The sequence below is a fragment of the Trichechus manatus genome, unplaced genomic scaffold (genome assembly GCF_000243295.1).
Source record: "Trichechus manatus latirostris isolate Lorelei unplaced genomic scaffold, TriManLat1.0 scaffold00167, whole genome shotgun sequence".
NCBI lineage: Eukaryota > Metazoa > Chordata > Mammalia > Sirenia > Trichechidae > Trichechus > Trichechus manatus.
In genome coordinates this window covers 2,322,328-2,347,000 of record NW_004444103.1, presented here as the reverse complement: position 1 = coordinate 2,347,000, position 24,673 = coordinate 2,322,328, and the positions used below count along the sequence as shown (strand labels likewise).

General features: G+C 37.6%; 1 protein-coding gene across 13 annotated transcripts in view; it reads right to left on the bottom strand.

The window, feature by feature from the left end:
• CADPS2 (calcium dependent secretion activator 2) overlaps nucleotides 1-24,673 on the bottom strand; it is a 573,575-nt gene that overhangs the window by 22,067 nt on the left and 526,835 nt on the right. For all 13 annotated transcript variants that reach the window (XM_004386536.1, XM_004386538.1, XM_012558431.1 and 10 more), the window contains 3 exons: nucleotides 18,728-18,811; nucleotides 18,586-18,618; nucleotides 3,472-3,579 (listed from right to left, as the gene is read on the bottom strand). In XM_004386536.1, the coding sequence (XP_004386593.1) occupies nucleotides 3,472-3,579; nucleotides 18,586-18,618; nucleotides 18,728-18,811 (225 nt within the window). The remainder of the gene's footprint in view (nucleotides 1-3,471; nucleotides 3,580-18,585; nucleotides 18,619-18,727; nucleotides 18,812-24,673) is intronic.

The following is a 24,673-nucleotide window of genomic DNA, read 5'->3' as shown; positions in this document are numbered from 1 at the left end:
AAATCAAGTCAGTTCCCTCTGTTAAGAGCATGGATTTGATATCCATTTATTTATACTTGTTTGAAGTTATTTGTTTTTAGTCAATAATATCTCTTAGGGTAAAGTGTTTCATAAGTTTAACCACTTACAGAGTGAAGTGGAATGTTTTGATGTTTGTCTTAGTAACTTTATTTGGTGTTCAAAGGGTACTTTTAGTTTTAACATTCTAAGATTTAGTACCAAAGTCTAAGATGATCCTCTGTATGATCTTTAAGATAATACAGATTTTAGCCATCTTCCCCTTTAGGACTCTGAAGTTAAGACACTTATCCATGGAAGCTGGTTCTAGCAGGGCAAGAATCTCAGGCAGCAGGGTCATGGCATATGGCTATTAGGTTGTACACCGACAACTCTAGGGGGTACCATTCTCATCCCACTGCGTAATTCTCACAACAACGGGCACAAATCGAGGGCAATGGTTGTTTTTTGTCCTAAGTCATTGTATAATTATTTAAACTTAATTTTAGGTTATTTAACCACAAAAATCAAGTAAGATGCTTAATTGATCAAAACATTTTAGAGGCAAGGGACACCACAAGTCGTTAGTTAACTTACTATTCTCAGGGAGAGTTCAACAGACTTTTCAATAACCTAGTTGTGGTATATAAAGGTACTGCAATATGTGGTATGGAGTCCCTGCATGGCGTAAACGGTTAAGAGCACAGCTGCTAACTGAAAGGTTGGTGGTTTGAGTCTACTCAGAGGCATCTTGGAAGAGAGGCCTGGTGATCTACTTCTGAAAGATTAGCCAGTGAAAACCCTATGGAGCACAGTTGTACTCTGACACACACGGGGTTGCCATGAGTCAGAACTGACTTGACAACTGGCTTTATATGTGGTATTCCCAAAACTAAGTAAATTTTATCTGGGTAAAAAGCATATAATGCGAAAGGAGTTAAGTCCGCATACAACAAGACTAGAAACAGAAGCCCCTTTACCCTTATCTGGGTTGCTTAGAACCACCAAGTGTTAACTCACTGTAATGTCTACATCCTTTTCTGCATGTGAAGCTAGAAGGATCCATTTACTTACTCAGGAAGTACTCTAATTGGCACAGCAAAAGTTTGTCACGATGCCTGAACAAAACTGTTCTCTTCAATCTTTTATCTATAATCGGCTAAGGTTGCTAACAGCATTTATAGGGTCATTATTTTCAACTGTTTCTTGACACCTAACAATATATTATTTTAAGTTTCAGCCAAGTGGATCTCCAATAATTACATAATGTCTCTCAGTAATGATCTGCTCCTTAAGATACACATTCTACTTTACCTTTCAACACATACTTGATGACCTCTCATTTACTTACTGTAATTGAGGCAAATTCAGTCTTGGCTAATTAGGGGCTCTTCGTACACCCTCATACATGTTGTTCTTGATGACATATCAATTGAATTAGGGTATACTTTCTATTTTTAATTCTAGTAATGGAAATGTGCAACTTAAAAATATTAGAATGTTTAAGGACATTACAACTATTTTACAAGCAAGAAGTCCAATGTTCTAGTGTGAATAAGCAAAACGACAAAGGCTTCATGACCAAACCCGAAAGGCTGCTTGTCAAGGGCTCCTTTTAGAAGTAAACCGACAGCCATGTCAAATGCTTGGGCACTGAAAAGAATGTACACATAATTAGGAACATTAAACCAGCCCATCATTTTAATGCTGGCCTCGTTGGATTCATGTTACTTAGCTCTTTCTGTTATTGTTGCCGCACACAGAAGTCTTCAAAAGATAGTTTGGAGAATGAAGGGGAGTAGTGGTGGAGAATATCTTTGCGAATAAATTCCACCTCTGTGGCAAGAATGGTTAAGTTCTGTAGTAGACAGGTCACCAAGACAAAAAAATTGAAGATGTTAAGAAAATACATACTCACACATGCTCAACAAATCTGTCTACCCATTGCCGTCAAGTCGATTCTGACTCATAGCAACCCTACAGGACAGAGTAGAACTGCCCCATAGGGTTTCCAAGGAGTGGCTGGTGGATTTGAACTGCCAACATTTTTGGTTAGCTGCTGAACACTGAACCTCTGTGCAAAATACCTATCTACAACTGTCTATTTCAAGGATGGCTCTACCTTTTTTTCCACCACAGAATATGTGCTTTAACTATACTAAGAAGAAACTTAATGAGAAGAACATCAACTAAACTTTCCCTTCCTGTTCAACATTTTTGAAAATCATCACATAAGCAAAAAAAGTAAATGAGAACTTGGAAGTGAAACATATGCTTGTAAATTCAGAGCAATACCAAATGGAAGCAGAAGTTGCTAATATGGTTTCAGTATTTTGTAAAAGAGCCAGCTGGATGGATGATAATTTTTCTACCCTGCAGGGCATCAAAGCTTTTAGGAAATCATTCTTTTCACACACATTAACACTTAGCTTATTAAAACCGATGATACTTTTATTGTAAAACAGCCTGGGTAGAGGCTAGAAACATAAAGTATGAAAGATAAGACTCATTTTGGCCACCCAATCTGACAAACGGCGAACACTGACATGAACAGACCATGGCGTAGATGATGACGTAGCGGGACCTTCTGTAACTGCCACAGCTGAAGTGTCACCATGAAGCCCGTGAACTGCTGTTATGAAAACATTTGCCGTAACTTGTATAATTAAACGAAACTGCCAGAAAAGCAATTCTAAAACGCACAGAAGATGTACACAAATACACTTCAAGGCAAATATTATATTCCAGAATCAGCACTGTGCTGAATTATGCAAAGTTATGTCACAAGTACCATTTACTTCCAATTGACTGTTAAATTAGTGCAAGTGGGTGACAGCATTGTTATTTAAATTGACTGCTCTCTTAGTCTCTTCTGCAGATACTCAATAAATGAAACTTGAGGATCAGGGTATCTAAAACCACAGTCTTCCATTTCCAGGAGTTGTCATGCCTAAGTAAAGATTTTACTACAGACAAAGCTGCAATATGATATTTGTTAGCACACATCAGTACTGTAAATCAAGATAAAATTGTTCAAGAACAGAAGAGTGGCAGATATTTGGCTTTACTGCAGCTTATTTCTTTAATTGAAGACCATTATGTTGACCAAAAAAAAAAACTTTTATAGTAGCGGACAAATCCATTACAATATGATTCTGTTTGTGGAATACTGCAAAGGTAACTGAAATAATGCTGTACACAATGGGAAAATGATTATCGTCTTGCTTGTTAAAAAATTAACCTTAGAAGGTGTTTGAGGCTCTCATTCTAACAATGACAGTTCTCATGTAGAAAAGGAAGCCAATTAAGGCTTCCCTCAGCAGTCAAAGAAATATAAAAATTATCAACTATATTAGCTGCGTGGAATAAAATGATATTAAAAAAAGTCTTCTCTGCAAACCTACCATAAAAATACAACTTCCCCTTTGCAGTGTATCTGTACTGCCAGCATGCTTTGCAACTGTAGTTACTTACATCAAACAGCTTTTCTATATACATTTCCTCATTGACTTTATCTCGAAGAATGTCTTGATTTTGCCGAACAAACATAATGTAGGTATCTGCCAGATCCATTCCGGGTTTCTGTTGTGAGACAAAACCATGGAAAATAAAATGACATCGGATCAAAGTTTTAAAGGTATCATTTAATTACAACCCTGGAAAATTATTCACTATATTATTTTAAAAATTGCATTGGTAAAATATGCTCAAGACCAAATCAACAATGAGTGACTTAAGTAAATTCCATAATCAAACTAAATAACACAGCTTAATACTGATGGTTACAACTTGAGGTCAGAGCTATTCATCAATATTAAAGTGAGTAGAAATATGTGATTGTAAGCTGGTGGTTATCTTTTTTTTTTTTAACGTCTATCTTGGAAGGTCTATATGTCAAGTAGTATAAATGAATGAATTTTTTCAAATTTCCCTACATGTAATTATCATTTCTTAATTACAGATACAATTTACTTTTCATCATCTCTGGCGAGTTTATCCATAATATTAAAAACAAAGAAGCAACGTTAGCTTTCTTTAGGTTGCGTCCCTCCACTACTCTGGTACTCAAGGAATACAAACAAGTTTTTTTTTATTAACCTGAGTAAAAACATCATTAAGATATTGGGCAAAAAAGTTAATGTATTGCAAAATGAAATGTGATATACTTTGTGGATTATCCATTGCTTCTACCCAGTAGTATTTATCAATTTAATAATCCTATCTTAAGGATTTATTTCAGAAATGCAATAGGAATATTGATAAACAATACTCCCATGAAAAGCCAAAAGTGTGGATTAGATAACTTTCCAAAGTTATCTAATGGTTGGAGGTTACAATCCATCCAGAGGTGCTGTGGAAGAAAGGTCTGGCGATCTGCTTCCATAAGATTACAGCCTAGAAAGCCTTATGGAGCACAGTTCTACTGTGTAACACATGGGGCCATCATGAGTTGGAATCAACTTGATAACAATGGCTTCGTTTTTTGGTAATGGTAGAGTAGGTCAGGTAGTTAATATTATGAATTCTCCTTGCTGTGTTGTTGCTAGGTGCTGTGGAGTTGGTTCTCACTCATAGCAACCCTATGTACAACACAAAGAACCCCTGCATGGTCCTGTGCCATCCTTGTCACTCTTTTGGGGGTAGATATATTTTGTATACCATAATGAAAATGCCCATCTCTTAACCGACGTACAGCATAGGCAATAGGCTTATCTCATTTATTCCATTTATAAAAACTTGAGTTTTTTTGTAACAACTTATTTCTGTGCAGTAAAAATCATAGCAATGTTCTTACTGCTCATATATTTGCCCTAAAGGGAAACAGATACGGGTTATACATTCAAGGATCCTTTCCAATGTAACCCTGACGTAACAAGAATTAGTTATAATATTAAACAACTATTTATATAAATTTCCTCACTAGTCTTTCCTTCAAGTGCACTTATACACAATGTAGGTAATGTATTTCAAACCTAGTGGAGGCAGTTTACTAAATGCATTCCTTCACTATTTTGCTGCATAATTCTCATAAACAATGTCTGAAAGTTTAAATAACTACAAGGATAATAAAAAGAAACCTAAATTTTTTTGAGGGGGGGTTATATATCTGTTTCTAGTGAAAAGCCAGGGTAATTTGCACGAACATTAATACCTGAGGAAAACTAACTCACAAGTATTTCTTTCCGTGCATCTCGAATTTTGTCAAAATATTGAAAATGAGAACATGCAGAAAACATACTGCCAGAGAATGAAAATGACATGAGAACAATTTCCTATACGTGATAACCAGTTAGCTCAGTGTATGCGTTTCAGTCAGGTGCCTGGAAACAAGATGCTATTGTATCCGTGATATCCGGGAGGTGGGGAGAGCCCAGCTAAACTAAGAGTTAGAGAACAGACAAAATGAGAGCTTGCTTTCTCCACTTCTCTTCACCCCAACCCCATTTTTATTTCCACCTTTCAAAGGGCAACTATCCTGAGAAGTTTAATCCTATCAATCACTTGGCCCACCCATCAGGCTCGGGGGAACTAAGTTATGGCCAGGAGGGCTGGCAAATAACTTCAAACACCTGCCACAGACTCTCAGGTCATTTCTGTTTCCTTGATCACTTCCAGGATAACATTACATATTATGAAACATCATCCAGGAAGAGTTTACCTTCTATCATTCAAAAAGTCACAAACGCTCTGCAGTTGAAGCTTAAAAGAAAATGAAATACTGCTCCTTACTGGCCGACCCAAGTGACGTAATACTGAAATCAGGAAGCTGAGACAGTTCCACAACTTTCTAAGGAAACGCGTATCTTTGGATGGGGTGTGAGGGGAAGCTGGTTTAGAAGTTCATTTGAACAAATGAAGTGTTTGTCTTTTTTCCTTTTGCTGTGAAAAATGTATTTTCTCCCCTTTTAAGCAAATTAAGACCCACTTGCCTGGAAAACAAAACCCAGAATTCTTACATTACTCATTAGCATCTTCCTTTATCTTGGAGCTGTTTATCTGTTCTTGAAACTGTGACATATGGGAATTTCACACCTAGTGAATATATTTTCATGTAGCTTGTGGCATGAGAATATAATCATTAAAAGAATATACACAAGTAAGAGTAACCATAACAGCTGGTGACATTTACCAATTAGAATTATAGTTCTTTAAAACACTTTATCCTTCCTGTAGTGGATGAAGGGTAATTATCTCTGATAAATTGCTGAAAAAGATGTAATCTTCCTTTTAAACAGTTTCCACTCACAGTACAAATGTGTTTGGATAGAAGATATTATCGCTGGTTCAGTGCTCCTTTGTGCTAAGACTGTTTTAAGGCAGCAAAATTTACACACTTTGAAAGTCACTGCATCTAATTCCGTTAATAAATGGTATCTTATTAGGAAATGAAGTTTAGTTAAAGAAAACTAAGCATACAGTTAAGTTCTTGTGTTTTTTTTTTTTGGCATGTAAATAAAAAGAATGCATGAGACTGAACTGCAGAGAGAATATCGCTACAAATTCTAGCAAAAGTGGGTTCCTTTCAGCCTTATCAAAGGAGCAGCCTATTAAACTTCACTGTGAATTTGGATTGAGTTTTGGTCAAGAATATTGCAGTCTAGAAAGCTATATTTAGAAATCTTTTTAAAATTTGTGAATCAATTATAGAACCCAATTACATAAATTAATGAATCCAAGAAAATTAAAAACCACATCGTAAACACACTAGTATTAAGTAGCATTCAGAGAGAGTAAATCCATTTTTTTCATACTCCCATTTAAACCTCTGAGAGGCCCAGTTCACTTAGTACTACCTTCTCCACCTTGTTTACCAGGGTCGTGGCTTCTAAATCAAAATAGTTCCTGAATTATTTCTAAATTGATTCAGAAAAGAACAGAATTTGGCTACCGGAAGTTATAGTAAACAGATACCAAAACCCAAAAAAAAAAATTCCCACAGGAGCATAAAGAAATTAATGCACACGCCAGGAAAGGAAGTGTTTTAAGGTGCGTTCCTCTGCCATTGGTTGCAGAAGCAATCGAATACACCAGTGACTGAATGAGTTTCAGTAAGGGTGCAGACTCCAGCACATTTTTTCAAGGGTTAATCACTGGTTAACCTATCGAGATGAACATGCCGTTTAGAAAAAGAGAAAAAAAAAAAAAATTTCTTGTTAATTATATGCTGCAAATGCTCTTACTTCCTGCTGCTACACCTAATCCCACAGGTGCAAGCCTTCCCTTTCACCATTCATGGGTAGGTGGGTGCAATGCTGCAGTCATTTCTCACAGCAACAGATACAGATACAGAAAAAGCCGCTTAACCTCCCAATGGAGGTTAACAATACACTAGGAAAGCATTGTCATGATGCCTATTTAACAAGGAGATAAATTTTTAAATACACTATTCCAGTCGCAAAGATTAACTAGAAGCTACAGTATAATTGACTTAATTTAAAAGTGCACTTCTAATAACCTAGAAAAGCTTGCCTTGAAGAAACAATTCTGTTTCCTGTGATAGCCTGATTTATGACCATCCGCGTGCTTCGTAAATGAAATACCTGCAACTGGTCATTCATTACCAGTTGGGGGGAAAAATGGATCTTGGTTAAGATTTAAAATAATAGCATGCATATCTTCTAAATTTGAAATTGTCATAGAAATGATTTATATTTCAGCTCTGGCATTTAATATCCAGTAATGGTTTATAACTGATCATCAGCGAACATAAACAGTTCTACAAACACATAATTTATCCCAGGGACTGTTAAAACAATACATTTTTTTCTCTCACTGTTAAATATATCCTTTATTATTTTGGCATTTATGAATCAATTTCTATATTTTTATATGTGAGTAAAACTGTTCTTAAACGTTTCAAAAGCATTTAGAGTAGTTTAATTAAGTGATATGTTCTCAAATACTGAAAAAATAGAGTTTTGAGTATATCTGTGATGACTATGTTATAAAAATAAAAACACAAAGATTTTGCCAGGTTTTCTACAAAGTAGAATGATATTTTATTTACACACACACACACACACAAAAGGAAATACACAGAGCTGAAGCCTTCAAACTAGATTTATGCCAACTTAAATATTACGGAAGCTTGATGGGAAGAGGAATAATTCATTAAAAAGAGGGGGAGATATAAATAATAAAGTAGTCACAAGCACATGAATTTTTCAAGGTTTTCTAATAATAAGTTAATTTTTTTAAACAATGAGTGAAAAAATTATTATCGTTCTTTAGAAAAATCTGAACCTATTATTTCAAGCTGTGCAGCGGCTAGAGTCACCTTTCCCTTTGTTAAGTTTTGCAGAATTCAAAATTTCACTAACATTATAATGCATTTTGACCCCAAATTGGGAATAAAACAATTCTGAATTAAAGACCATGACACTCACACCTTTTAAAAAACACCTCAAATCATGTAACATGTGTGTCCTAAGTATGTACATTTCTTTCAGTCCCATATTTCTAAGGGAGAGTGGTCCGTCACTACAGAGTTCTTGTTCTGGAAAAGGGTGGTCTGTCTGTTTCCCGTGAGGATAGCTGGTAATCCTACCAGAGCATCTGACACCAGAATCTGCTACGATTCATGCTCGTATGACTTAGGTAGGCACACTGTCTTCATTCTTAACATTTGCATGAATGCCCACACTATTTAGAAATATATAGAAATAGCTTTAGTATGTTCAAACACTTTTCTTGTATCACTGGGGAAAAATCCTTCCAAAGAGGAGGCTATTTTAAACATTAAAAGGAATACTGAATTATAGTTTATTACCTTGAAATATTAAAGGAAAAGATGCAAGCTGATTTCCAACTGAGCTTTATGGGCTCCGTTTTAATCTTACTATGGGATGCCTTACCCATTTGAGACTAGGAACATCTAGTACCTTTCTTGCTATTTCTAATCTATAATAAGGATCTCCAATATCTCTGAGTTGAGAGGAATAGCTGCTGATAGAGTAGCATCAAACAAGGAATGTGCTAACACTGATATCACATGGAAGATTATACTATTATTTTCATGAGTAATAATCATAATGATGACAAATGTATTAAGTCTCCAGTTTATTATAATGTTCATTAGCGCTTCCCTCATCTACTTACAGTTGTAATGATGCAGATTATGGAAATTACACTGAGAACTTGAAGAAATGAAATTAAAATTCTGTGGGTATTATTTAATTTAGCTTTACAATTTTAGATTTACTGGGACCTGACTTGGTCCCAATTTGCAGCCATTCAGGTTTGGCTTAAGCGAAACCTGAGGATACTCGAATGTCATCATCCAGAGGGAGTCCATGGCTTTACCTTATAAAGGTAAAGAGAGAGGAGCCAGGCAGAGAAAAAACAAAAAACAAAGGAATAAAGTGTCAGAGAAGCAAAACACTTATCAGGGAAGCACAATTCGCAACCTTCCCTGCTTCTATAACTGTTAGACTCTTGATCTGGTCCTGGAGCATCTCTCTCTCCAGGTGAACACGTCCCAGTGGGCGGGTGCTCCATTCCCCATGTTCTGCTTGGCTCTCATTGTGACGTAAAGCATGAAGTATTCAGGTGGCCTTATGTAAGTAACAAACAATATCAGAAACAAGTAAACAGAGTCACTGACTACCTTTTAAAGCCACTATTAATATGCGCACGGTGCTTTACTATTCTAAAATAAGAGAAATACGGAAAAAATGTAACGTTTTTCACTTTGTGGGGGGCAAATAATTTTTTGTTTGGAAAATGGTCACATTCTGCTGTAGGGGGTGGAAATTGCAGAGGAATGCACAGAAGCAGGAAGGGTCATTCTAGGGAGAAGCAATAATAATCCCATTTATTTCAATAATGCTCTACATTTGTGCAAAGTGCTTTCACGTTGACAGGCTCATGGAGTCCTCCTAAGAGCCCTGTGAGGAGACAGCACAGGGATTCTATTATCCTCATCACATAAGTAAGTAAGAGAACAGAAGCCCACAGGCCAGACAGCTAGAAGGGGCAAAGTTGCAACTTGAACTCAAATCCTGGACTCCGCATCAAGTCTGTACAGTACAGAGCCGGATTCAAACCACATTTTGGGGAGCTAGGGGGCTAGTAATCATTGGCAAGTATCATTCTAAAGAAGTATTACATAAAGAAGTATCATTATAAAGAGAGACTTACTAATGAAGACAAGAGAAAGTAAGTCATTTGTATCTTCTGCTTAGGACAGGCAACCAGTATCAGGCCCTGGGACTATGAAGTCCCTCAATGGACTTCTCCTTTCTTTCTCCTCATTATTCTTGGTTACAGTCATCCTAATCTTTGACATGGGTCTCCTCAGCTACAGTACTTCAGTGTCTAGCCATGTGTGTATGTGTGTGTGTGTATGTAAAATGTCTGTTAAAAATATTCTTGTTAACAGTATTACACACACACACACACACACACACACACACACACGTGCGCTCGCCAAAACGTCCGAGAACTAATATGACCTACAGAACAAAACTCCAGAATTAGAGTCACATTTCCTACTTAAACAATGTAGAAATTTTCAGTACCATATCTGGTAAATGGTAGTCTAGTCTTTGCTATAATACATCAACTCTGTTAACAATTAAACATTTTTTTTAAAGTATTGCCTTATACTGATTTCAGTTCTGCCTCCAACTTTTCTTTAATCATTGTTCCTAGTTCTACCTTCTTGATGCAGATTCAGGATGCTCCTTCTTCTAAATAGGAGCCTTTTACGTATTGAAGACAGCTATCTTGCCTCTTAGATTTTTCTTCCTTTCCAGGGGTAACGTTTCCATTTCCTTTTTTTCTTCATAAGTCATGATTTCCAGATCCCCTGAACTATCCTGGCTGCTCTCTACAGGAGGAAGTAAAGTAAAAAGTATGTGTTGTTTTAAAGAAATACAGATGTGATTTGTCCGTAATAGTACAGATGTAATCACTACTATATAGGGTAGAATTATTTTCTAGATTTTACTATTATCAACAACAATAATATATAGTAATAGCTAATATTTATCGAACACTAATTCAATTACAGGAACCCTGAAAAGTACCTAACATAGTCACAATAAGCCTGTAAGAGGTGTAGTTATGTCTCCATTTTATAGTTAAGAAACTGATGCCAAGGTCACATAGATCTTAAGTCATGGAGCATGGATTCCACATGGGTTTGTATCCCTCTGCTGTGCTGCCTCCACAGGTCCCCACCATCCTATTTGCATTTTTTAAAGCAGATATCTCATATTATCATCTCACATGATTTTTCACACAACTTTTAAACATGCATTGCTAATCAGCTACATTTTCCTTATATTATAGGTAGGCAATACTTTGTTTTGTTAGTTCTAATGTAATATTTTTAACCCTACTGGTTTTTTGGTTTTGGCCTAGTATTCCAGTCTGTAAAGCTAAGGTGAACATCTTCATCCCGGTCCTGCATCTAATATACCAGCTTCCTCTCTCAGGTCTGAGTTATCTTGTTCTAAGAGTCACTAGGAGTTGGTATCGACCGGATGGCAGTAGGTTTAATCACGGATGAACAGGACAGACTCATCCCTTACGGGTCTTGCTCTTCTTATATGTCTAAGGTCTTTGCCAACATGAACATTCAAAGGTTCTATAATGGGATCACGAACTGTGCAGCTCCAACAAGAACTCTTCTCCAGGACAGGGTAGTTCAACCAAGAGCAAATCTACTGAATCATCTTGAAGGTCACAGTACATCACCATGATCAGGAAGATATCATGGAGGACCTTAGCAGCTTCCCTGCTAAGAAGCATGAGACACTGGATCTCATTTGTTAGGACTGTTTTTTTCTTACTTGTGCTTTTTTTCGTTTATAAAGAAGTGTCACAAAAAGCATATGTTACAAAGATACATAAGACTGTATCACATAACATACAAGTGGCTTGATTTGAGTCACTTTCTATTAGCTCTTATACCTCTTTAACTGTACTATAAGGTATATCTGACAATCTAGTATGTTCTAGGAACATGAGTGCCTCCTTTTCTTCTGCATTAGGAATGTCACTTAACAGATAATTTTATTTTTTTAATGCTTCACACCATGGAATTAATGTTTTCTATTATTTATTTATTTATTTTTTTGCTTTATCTCCCTCTCTTTTTTAAATCCCAACAAGTTAGAGTATTGCTATAAGGCATTTGTTCTTTCTACACAATTTTTTTTCTAACTCTTCATCTTGTCATCATCTTCTAGGTGACATTTTTGGGCTCTGCTGTCTCTTGGTAGAACTGGCCAGACATCAAGAACTCATACAATGATAGAATGTTACTGCGAGAAGGACTACTGCAGTTTATATAACTTACTCACCCATTTTACAGATGACTAAACCGAGAACACTTAAGTGATGCTCAAGGTCATATAGTTAGTCCAAGGTCATACTGCAGCAAAAATGTAATTGATACTCAGGTATTATAAGTCCTAGGCCTGTGCTCTCTCTTTTTTTTTTTTTGGTAACAATCTTTTATGCTAGAACAGTCAAAAATTTATGAAAAACTGAGAGTCCCTATATTTCCCACACCCAGTTTCCCTATTATTATTTTTCATTAGTATGGTACATTTGTCACGATTAATGAACCGGTATTGATAAATTATTATTAACTAAAGTCCAACTTTTATTCAGATATCCTTATTTAACCATTTATTTATATCAGTACGCACTCAAAGAGATATTTATTTTATATTTTGGGTTATAATCCAATACTATTTTATTTATTTTGTTGCTCAAATTGTTCTAGTTTTGGCCCTTGGGAGCTCTTTCAGTTAGTTTCTATACCCCTTTGACATAACCCCCATTATTGTGGGTTTTTTGAGCACTTTCTCACTTTTTGTCATTACAAGATGCTCCAGACTCATCTTGTATATTTCCTGCCACAATCCTAGAATCAACCATTTCTTCAAGGAGTCCTGGTTCCTTTTACTGGAGATTAGAAACCATGATCTAGGTACTACGTGTGCTTATTGCTACTGGAGTTTCATTGCTTAGAGGCTTTCTCAGCTAACACAGCAATAAAATACATGTGTATATACTAACCTATGTATACGCTGTTGTTAGCTGCTGTTGAGTCAGCTCTGACTTATGGTGACCTTATGCATAACAAAAGGAGATGCTGCCTGGTGCTACACCATCCTCGCAGCTGATCGTATGTTTGAGCCCATTGTTGCAGCTATTGTGTCAGTCTACCTCACGGAGGGTTTTCTTCATTTTCACTGGCCCTCTACTTTACCAAACAGGATGTCCTTTTCTAGTGATTCGTCTTTTCTGACGATGGTCCAAAGTAAGCCAGATGAAGTCTTGTCATCTTCACTTCTAAGGAGCGTTCTGGCCATACTTCCTCCAAAACTGATTTGTTCATTCTTCTGGCAGTCCATGGTATATTCAATATTTTCTCCTGCCACCACAATTCAAACGCATGATTCTTCTTTGATCTTTCTTTTTCAGTGTCCAGATTTCACATGCATATGAGGTGACTGAAAAGACCATGGCTTGGGTCAGATACACCTCAGTCATCAAAGTGACATCTTCGCTTTTTAACACTTTAAAGAAGTCTTTTGCAGCAGATTTGCCCAATGAAATATGTTGTTTGATTCCGTGACTGCTGCTTCTATGGGCATTAATTATTAATCCAAGTAAAATAAAATCTTTGAAAGCTTCAATTTCTTTGCCATTTATCATGATGTTGTTTACTGGTCCAGTTGTAAGGATTTTCATTTTCTTTATGTTCAGGTAGAATCCATACTTAAGGCTGTATTCTTTTACCTTCATCAGAAAGTTCTATATACATATGGAAGTACACATGTATATATACATATCTATAAATATTTCTATATGTAACCATCTCTACCTATATTAAGCTAAAGTAATGTCTCCAACTCTAATCCATTACCACTTGGATCATTTTAGCCTTCTTCCCTTGCTTACTTCTAACCTACAACAGTGAGAAGCTGAGCTTCCACCATTGCCATCTATTTACTTAATTGTTCAATTTCAGTAGGCTGTGTTGAGGTTTCTGAATTGTTAACCCACGTGAAGCAACATTATCAAGTTGACTACATGCTTATGTACAGCTCCCTTTGCCTTCTGTCTTTCAGACCCCACTCATTTCCAAAGTTACTTAGATCAGTACTCCCCTACCCTGCCCCTCGTCAATGAGGTTATTTCATATATCTGCAACACAGATTATTTTTCTTACAGTCTCCTTTCCATCCTGGGGTTCCATGACACCCTAATTTATTTATTTATGTTTTTTAACTTGCACATATTAAGGTTAACATCTGGTAAAGTTCTATGGGTGTGACAAAACCCTATTGTCATGGATCTACCATTATAGTATCATACAGAATAGTTTACTGCCCTAAAAAAACCCCAGTGTTTCACCTATTCAACCCTCCCTAACCTGGAACTCCTGGCAACCAGTACTCTGTTTACTATAGTTTTGCTTTTTCCAGAATGTGATATAAATGGAATCATACATGTAGTCTTTTCAAACTGGCTTTTTTCACTTAGTAATATTCATTTAATATTCATCCATGTCTTTGCATGGCTTGATAGCTTATTCCTTTTTCTTTTTCTGTGGAAGAGCATTTCATTGTGGATGTACCACTGTTTGTTCATCCAATTACCTGTTCAAGAATATCTTAGTTGCTTCCAGTTTTTGGCAATTGTGAATATGAATATATTAGTCCCTGAGTAATGCAAATGGTTGAGTGTTCATGTACTAGCTGAAAGGTTGATGCTTGGAACCTGCCCAAAGGCACCTTCCAAGACAACTCTGGCAATCTGCTTCAGAAAGGTCACGGTCTTGGAAACCCCATGGAGTAGTTCCACTCTGCAACATGGGGTCACCATGAGTTGGAACTGACTTGATGGCAACGAACACCAACAACAGCATGAATAAAGTTGCTATAAACATTTGTGTGCAGGTTTTGGTGTGAGTATACGTTTTCAGACAGTTGGATAAACGCCTAGGAGCACAGTTGCTGGGTCACATGGTAAAACTATGTTTAGCTTTGTAAGAAACTGTAAAATCGTCTTCCAAAGTGGTTGTAACATTCCGAACTAGCAATGAATGAGAGGTCTTGTTGTTCCCATCTTGTCAACATTTTGTTATTGTCAGTTTTTTTTTATTTTAGCCATTGTACTAGGTGTGTAGTGATGTCTTGTTGTTGTTTTAATTTGCATTTCCCTAATGACAAATGGGAAACCCTGGGGGTGCAGTGGTTAAGTTCTATGGCTGCTAACCAAAAGATCAGCAGTTCGAATCTACCAGGTGCTCCAGGAAACTGTATGGGGCAGTTCTACTCTGTTTTATAGGGACACTATGAGTCGGAATTGACTCGACAGCAATGGGTTTGGTTTTTTTTTTTTTTTTCGAGTAATGACAAATGATGCTGAACATCTTTTCATATGCTTGTTTGTCATCTGTATATCTCTTTTGTTCAAGTGTCTGCAGATCTTTTGCCATTTTCAATTGGGTTGTTGGTTTTTTTTTTATTATTAAGTGTTAAGAGTTCTTTGTATATTTTGGACACAAGTCGATTATCAGATATGTGTCTTGCAAATATTTTCTCTCAGTCAATGGCTTGTCTTTTCATTCTCGTACGGTGCAGAGCCGAGCAGAGCCGAGCAGAAGTTTTAATTATAACAAAGTCTAATTTGCATGGATCATGCTCTTGGTGTTATATGTAAAAACCCATCAACAAACCCATGGTCATATAGATTTTCTCCTACAAGTTTTATAGTTTCGCATTTCACATGTAGTTTTATGATCTATTTTGCGTTAATTTTCATGAAGAGTAAGCCAGTGGTCCTTAAAAGACTGCTGCAGAGAGGCATACTTGCTGGGGCGTGAGTATAAACACAAAAACAGCCAACAGCCCCTCATAGCTTTGGAAGAAAATATTCACAGGCACCAATAGCAGAAGTGTAGTGTCTAGATCCAAGAGAGGAACCTGTCCCTTAGTAAACTGCCATGGCCAGACCACATCTATGGTATAGAATGCTCTGCTCTTGGGGACAACTTGATTTAATAGTGATATTGGTAAGTTGGAATTGTCTAGGACAGTGATTGCATGATGATGAGTCAGGGTACTATGGATGGCACCTTCTTTTATCCTATTCCACATTGTTCATCTTTCTTACAGCAGTTTTCATGATGGTGTGTCTACTGACCTCCTTCATCCCTAGACTGTGAACATTTTGGGGCAGGAAATGTAATTTCATCACGTATGTCCAGTGTCCAGCACTTAGCATGACTTAAGTATATGTTTAACCAGTGGGTTTAGTGAAGAAACTGAGGATGTTTAATCTAGAAAAAATACTTCCTCAGACACTACATTCCTGTGACAGCCACAATACCTCTTGGGAAGAGTGGGCATGGTAATTATCACCAAGTATTTGAAGGGCTATCATGCAGATGAGGGATTAGGACCAGGATTAATGGGTAGAATTCACAGAGGTACAGAATTTCAACTCATTCTACTTAAGAGTAGGCTGCCTTATGGTGAACCTGCCTTCTGTTGAGTCTGCAATCATTGAAAAAATTAAACACAGGCCAAATGAGTCTTTGTGAGGGATGTTAGACGAGGGGTTTCTATGTTGAGAAGAAGAGTAAATGAACCTTTTCAGTCTCTTTCAACTTTGAAATTTTGTGGGTCTCACATCCAGTACAGGGGCAAAGGAAGAATTTCAAAAGTCCTAAGAGCAGGAACAATTCTAGTGTTCCTTGCTATTTGTAATGAGAAATAAAAACAAAACTACATTATAAAACATGTGCTTGAAAGTCCAGCAAAGTTCAGATGCTCCCAGATTACCTGTCTCTCTTTTGAAAATATCACATATAAAAACCTTCTTCCAAAATTCTCTCTTCTCTGATGCCACTTTGTGGGACCCTACACATGTGACTGTTGCTGTTAGTTGCCACTAACTCAGCTCCAACTCATGGCATCTCATGTAGAAGAGAAGAGAATGTTGCCCCATCCTGCACCATCTTCATGATCACTTATTAGACTTATTTGACTAAAAGTCAAATTTGAGTTCACTGTTGCTGCCACTGTGTATTTTGAGTGTCTTCCAACCTAGGCAACTCATCTTCCAGCACTATATTCTGCTGTGATCCATAGGTATTAATTTTCAGAAGTATATTACCAGGCCTTTCCTCCTAGTCTGTCTCAGTCTGGAAGCTCCACTGACACTTGCCCAGCATGGGTGACCCTGCTGGTATTTGAAAACACTGGTGGCATAGCTTCCAGCATCATAACAACACGCAAGCCACCACAGTTTAACAAACTGACAGACAGGTGGTGGGCACAAGTGATTCGTTCTGCCTACTGCTCAGCATGTATCCTTTGATTCTAAGTACAGGACTGGAGTATGCCAAAGTTTCTTTGGGAGTCATTTATTAAATAAAAAGCCCTGTTCCAAGGAAACGCAACAAAAAGGCAGGAAAGTCTATGACCATTTCATTTAAAATGTTTGTTCATTTATAACCACAGCGGCAATAAATTTGGGGACTAGTGTTGCTGGCACAGTGGTTAAGAGCTCGGCTACTAACCAAAGGTCAGCAGTTTGAATCCACCAGCTGCTTATTGGAAACTCTGTTCTATAGGGTCACTATGAGTTGGAATCGACTCGATGGTAATGGGTCTGGTTTTTCATCTACTCCAAAGTACAAAATGTGGTTATGTGTTTTAAAAAATAAGAGCCATCTACAACTAATATACAAAGTGTGCCAGTATTCAAACGGCTGATAATCATAATGGTGATCTGGAGATGTTATGACCCTCAAGTACAGTCTTAATCAAACATGAGATGATTTACATTCCCTCTAGTTTTAATTTAAGATTCTTTTATTGTGCTCTAATTCTTTGAAAATTGATACATATGCCAAAATACGTGATGAAACAGAATACCTTAGGCATTGTTCAGATATGTGAGAAAAGAATTTAAGGCAAAAATTAAGTTGCTATGTTTAAAAAAATACTGTACTAACTTGTTGATTACATTTATCATGTGAATTATTTTATTGTAGCTCAGTAAGTTTCATAATGTCCTCTTATCATACCTTTTGAACAAATTTGCAGGTTATAAATTATTTCCCAAGAATTGTGGGAAAAACCAAATGTTAAAGTAAGTGAAGAATATTGATTTAGAACACTTTTGGGTTTAGAAAAGTAGTTCTTTGATTTAACTTGTTCATCTTTATTGTTATTTTAACTCCTATAAGAAACCTGTTACAGCTTTCATACGAAGGGAGAGAAGGGTGAGCGTTTTTCTAGGAATAGTGTGAGGCGTTTCCTACCCCGTCCTAGAGTGCTATAACCCCCCTTTGCAACTGAGGTGACATGTTATCATGTTAAACGGACCTGCATAAGAGAGATCTCCCAGGTTACAATGGAAAAAAGTCACTGACATAACCTTGCCAAGCTTTGTTATGAGGGTTAGTGCTTGCTTAAAGAAAATAAACTTCTCCCTGAGGGAATGGCACTGGTTTAAAGATTTGAAATAAACCCATGGTGAACTGTAATTATATATATATAAAAAAAAGAATTTATATATGGTATTAAAAAGCAGATGAAAAATACTTACTGGAACATCAACATATTTTGCAGCTGCTTTCACCTTCAGTGGGACAGAGAGAGATAATTACGAGAATTATTTTCTTAACTGTTACACAAGTAGTACAGCAACAGTTAAACCACAGTGGAAGAAAACTCATTCAAATACTTACAGTGAATGACAGAATGGATGAAAAGAAAGTGCCTTCATCATACCTTGACAGCTTAGACAGCACCCCTTCCAACACTGAAACAAACTGTGACACAATTTATAGTGAGTATTTAGAACATCACTGGGCATAAGAACTATTTGGGGCAAACCATTCCTGAGCCAACTTTGCCCATGGTACAAACACCCACAATGAATAAACTGACAGTGAGGGGTTAACTTGTAATGGATATTATTTCATTTTTAAGACAAACTCTAAGGTCCCTTCCCACTGCTTCATATAATGGACAAAAATTTTCAAATAAAAAAGAACGCGCAATAAGAGCCTAGTCATTATACAGGCAGTCCCTGGGTTACAAACGAGATAAATCTGTCTTTAAGTCGAATTTGCAGGCAAGTCGGAACAGGTGCATACGGTTCTCATTTAGCATCAGTCAAACGTCTGTCTTAGTATATAGTATATATTTTACCTTTCTGTGCATATAAGACACTTAAACGCTGCCCAACCACACAATGTTTTCATGACCGTCACAAAGTAGTGCATGCATTTGTTATTACGAACCATTGTATTTAGCTCAAATTTTTTAATATACATAGGCTTTATGGCAGTCCATTCTTAAGTATGAGTTGTCTGTAAGTCGGTTCAAAACCCAGGGATTGCCTGTACTTGTGAGATAATTTAAATTATTTACCAATAACTTTAAGTTCATGAGACTTTCCCTTAAAATCATTTTCAAATTCAATATAGATGTATAGAAACAATGATAGGCTTAATCAAACTCCTTACTATATATATTACTTGAATATGTCCCAATTTTTTTTTACATCTACAAAAGAGGTTGAATAAAAAAGAATAGATAATGAAAGGGAAGGGTAAAATTTAGGGCTCTTGTAACACTGAAATGAAGCCCCACATTAGTTACCAAGCACATGTCAAGCAGTTCTAATTGGGACTTAAAAGGGTTGAAGAATCATCCCTGCTTTCAGAAGCTCACAAAGTAGTTGGGGGCGAAAGCAGACACACCCACTGCAGAGAACAATGGAAAGAGCATTAGACAGAGAATATATGTCCTGATTCTGCCACTGAATATGATGTGGGCTCCGAGAGACCACTGCAGCAATCAGGCCTCAGCTCCTCCATCGGTCACATCAGGTGGGGTGGAGGAAGGGAACACAAATTGGATTCACAAATGTTTTCCATCTCTCAAATTCTATTTCTATGAAATGAAACACAAGTACACCGTAATATATTACACTATGTAGAGAACCTTATTTTATTGAGTGGAAACAGATTATGGTCTGGCATTAAGTTAAATGCATAAGAGACGTTACTAAGGATATACTGCCCGACATCTTTCCTCTTTAGAACTAAATAATAAGTGCTGTTGACAAATTAGACCTTCCCACAGGGAAAATACTGACAGGTTCTTTAAATACAAAAAGGGAAATTAACGAAGGCTGGTTTTTGTTCACATAGCAGCTTCTTCAACAAAGTGATAATAGTTCTAGGGACACAGCTTATTGGTCTCTGGTGACCAAAGAATTCGCTGAGAGTGCACAGGAGATAATCTTTTCTCTATGGCTGATTAATTACTGCAAAATAGTTTATGCAAAAGAAACAAAAACTTCCCTGTAGGTTTCACCATCACATCATTTGTGACATGATGTAAGAGCACAGAAACAAAATCATGTAAACTGCTAAAATTTTATTTTTAAAGAATGAGAATTACATATGGCTGGTAGTTATCCTAAGGGATACAAAACAGTAAAAACCACAAAACTACAAATTGCTCACAACTAAAAGTCAATTTAGCACTTTCTTCCTGCTCACTAGGATTTACCAGTCACGACTGGTTAACTCAACTTGATGTGGTTTGCAAAGACCCAGAAGACCAATACTCTAGGGCCATGTCAGACCAGGGGAAGGGAATTCCAAACTTAATGGCCCTCTGTGGAAAACGCCTCGCCTCTTGTAACTCAAATCTTGAGAGTAGTGTGTGCTGGGTGATCTCATTTGCCAGGAGGAGAGCAACAATCTCTATGGTTACCAGACAACCTGAGCCACTGAAGGCTCTAGTACAGCACCTGGTTCTTGGTGCCTTGTAGTGAGCATACGTGTGCACACACGAGTGATATCGAGGGACAAGGAGGGGTACAGACAAGAACCCAACAGATGGACTTAGAAGACCTGAGTTCAAGTTGTAGCTGTGCCACTTTCTCACTGTGAGACAACAGTCAGGTCATGTAGCTTCCCTAGCCTCAGTGTAAGAGCCTTGGTTGCACAGGGGTTAAATATTTGGCTGCTAACTGAAAGGTCACCAGTTCAAACTTACCAGCCACTCTGCAGGAGAAAAGACGTGGCAATCTGCCCCTGTAAAGTTTATGGCTTACGAAACTCTGTGGGGCAGTTTTACTCTGTCCCATGGGTCACTATGAGTCGGAATTGATTCAACGGCACACAACAGCCTCAGTGTACCCATCATCAGTAAAATGACAAAAGTAACAGTCACCTGCCTAACTTACAAGGATGGGGTGAAGATCAACAGAGATGAATCATGTGAAAGGACATAAAAATGTCAGTATATTAAAGAAATGTACAGAATGAATACTACTGGTATGATTAGCTAAATTGCTATCCATGGCCTAAGTCAAAAAACCTAAACATGTTAAATCACAAGTTAACGGGGGTAGACTTAGGATTGTTTAGTGATAAGGAGTAACACTGAGTCTGGTCACCAACTAAGGGGTCTAATTAAATAATATTAACTGAGGCAGAACTGAGTTCAGGCTCTAAGTCAGAAGCCACCATGGAATCCCATCTGTTTCAAGGACATTTGGATGACAGCAGAGGAGGAAAGATTTGAACATAGGTGGTATGGCTCCAGAGTTCATGTTATTCACCACTATGCTATGGAGTTGTTGTAAGGATTAAATGAGATGATATATGTAATGTACCTAGTATATAACAAGTGCTTAATAAATGCTCTTTGGTTATCATTATTATTATTGTGTGCCTACTATAGAAAATACAAAGATATGAGAATCTTAGACTCTTCCTTCGAGGAACATACAAACTAGTGGGAGAGACAGACAAGTACACAATTGACCAGGACACAAGGCAGTATGTGTTAATGACGATGTAGATGGGCAAACGGTTTAATTGAAGCTGAAGGAGGGAAAGAATGACTTTGACTGTAGGAGACCGGGTCAGCTTCATTTGCAAGGTGGGCCAGGAGCTGCACCACGGGACAGTGGAAATGGAGTACACATTGGGCATAATGGAGTGGGCAACATGGCGCTGGGTATAATGGAATGGATAACATGCATCTGGCAGCCTTGTCTTCTCTTTAGATACAGTGTAGCATTGGGTTGTATCTGAGGAAGTCCCACGTACAGCCTGTGGTCTACTGCATCCACGTCCCACCACTCTTTGCCTCCACTTTAACAAGAGTGGAGAACATCTTCTTGTGTACCGCTCCACTCCCAAATGGTCCCTGGGGTGGCGCGACCCAGCAGGGACTCTCACTGCTTACATGGCAGTGAACAGCACTGTACCACTGGGACCCACCAGCTGAGACATTCGGTTCCTACGGAAAGGTTTGCTTTGCAAGATTTGTGTTGAAGCACGCGTGGTAAAAGAGCTCCCTTAAAAAACAAACTCTATTAACGACAAGATCGACTAATCATAATATGTTTTCCATCTGGTTTGTAATTGCACAAAACAGCAAGGTTCCAAAGACATCCAGTTAAATGCTAGGTTTAGTTGCTGTGTCTTTAACTGCTTCCTCTGAACTTTCTCTGTACAGCTTGGGGAGTATATAAATACTTACCGGTTTGCCTTGTGCTCTCTATTCTCCTGAGGGTGTCAGGTTGGAATGAAACACTGTAATCTCTTTGTTTCCTTGGTCTTTACTGTGGATGCCATTTACTGGGGTTGTCTGAGTAATAGTTAACACCTAAAGTCTGTCTGGGTAATTACTGACTTTAGCTCACGATGCAAACGCTGAGGGAAATTAAAAATGAAAGCACTCTGAAATACCTGGTAGAAGGAAACATGATGCTATAAGGCATGTTGGGTTTAAATTTCCTGTTGAATTTTAACAGGATATAAGATTCATTTTCCTATACGTATGGGAGGAAGAATCAAATTCTAAGAAGTGGTGGGGAGGACTCTAGCTGTAGACTGATGGGTTCAAAACAGAGCTCTTTTTATTTTTGCTGTGACATTTCATATGTAAACAAGGGGCATATGCATCATTCACACTGCAGATTATATATATATATATATACACACATATATATATAAACTTCCATAGAAAAGATATTCTTCCATAAGTAACACTGATCATAAAGGTGGGTTTAGGGACATAGTATTAAAAAAAAAAAAAAAAACTCTACTGAAAAACTCAGTGTTTTGGAGGGAGGGGTGGGGTAAGCAGATCTATTAGCAGATGTTTTATTTTTGTTTGGTAACATTTTTAATTAGCATTGTTAAAAGTCCACATGGAACCAGAATGTCACAGACTAGAAGAAAACAGGTTTCTATCTCTGAATCGGAATGTTAATGTTATGATACAATGCAGTGGTCTCTTCCCTACCTTCTTTTCCCCACCTGTGAATCCACTTCTTTGAAGCTTTGTTCCAACTGACTCCTACAAGGTCCTTCCAGACTGTGCATCACTGAACTGAGGATGGATAGTGTCGGACAGCACATATTTATTCAGACCATACCTTGTTTCATGAAGCATCTGAGACAACTTTCAAAACAGGAGCTCTAGCTCAGATGCTGGTGTCTTTTCTCATTATTCCTTTTTCCTTTGTCCCCACAAATAAACGGACCTATCTTCTTTCGTCTTTCCTCTTGACTGATGTCTTCTGATAGTGTGTGTTGTTCCTTTTGAGCACATACTTGGATTTGAACAAGTGCTTTCTGAATATATGACCTTGATCCAAACAAGTTAATGTAATCAAATTAATTTCCCCAGGCTGGTTGGGGAGATATTTTAATTACATCATCTAGGCAGCCAGGTACATGTAAGATTTGCCCCTCTGTCCATCTTCTTCTTAAGAGAAATTCAGGGGAAAATATTTCAGGTTATCAGAGACAGAGAAAGAGAGATAGGGAGAGACAGAATGTGTGTACCTCAGAGAGAAAGAGTATGTTCTTTCCTAAATCCCTCTTGCAATATTGCTATAATCTTTTAATTCATACTCAGAATTTGCTGAGTCTCGGTTCCAGGAAAGCAGTCATTTTGAGAGTTGTCATTTCTCATCTTTGATCTGTTGACCATTTCCTCTCACCAATTCTTACCCTCAGCTCTCCCAGTGTTTCTTCAGCGTCCTCATCACTACATACAATGAATTCCATTCTCATCTATCTGGCTTAGAGCTTGCCCCACCTGACTACTTGCTCAAGCTGGTCTCACAGGGTGTATGTGTGTGCGGAGCAAATATCAAAGGAGGGATACACAGGCTGGTTAGTACAATCCGGACATAAAGGGGACATAAGTGGACTGGAGGGTGAAGCTACCATACCTGTCTTCTGTGATGTTCTGTGTGGTGTAGATTATAGACTTATGAACCCCTGGGTTCAAGTCCGGGCTCTGCTGGTATCTACCATGTCACCTTGGGCTCCATCTCCTCATCTGTGAATAAGGCAATTGGACCCTGATGATCAGGCTTGCCTTGGGAGATAAGGACACCCTGGCTCTAGGTCTCCTTCCCCGCCTCAGTCGGAGCAGCTTGACTTTGATTGGTGTTATATTTCGGGGTGATATCTAAGATATATTTGAAGAAATTCTAAGAATGTTTTAAAAGTTCCTGGTCAATGATCTCAGAGTTCTCTTCCAACTCCAGCATTCTGTGTGTTATGGGGCTCTAGACAAGAGATACAGGCCTCTGGCAGAATCCACACAGAAATGTATGCAAGGATTTTAGTTTTAGACTGGGA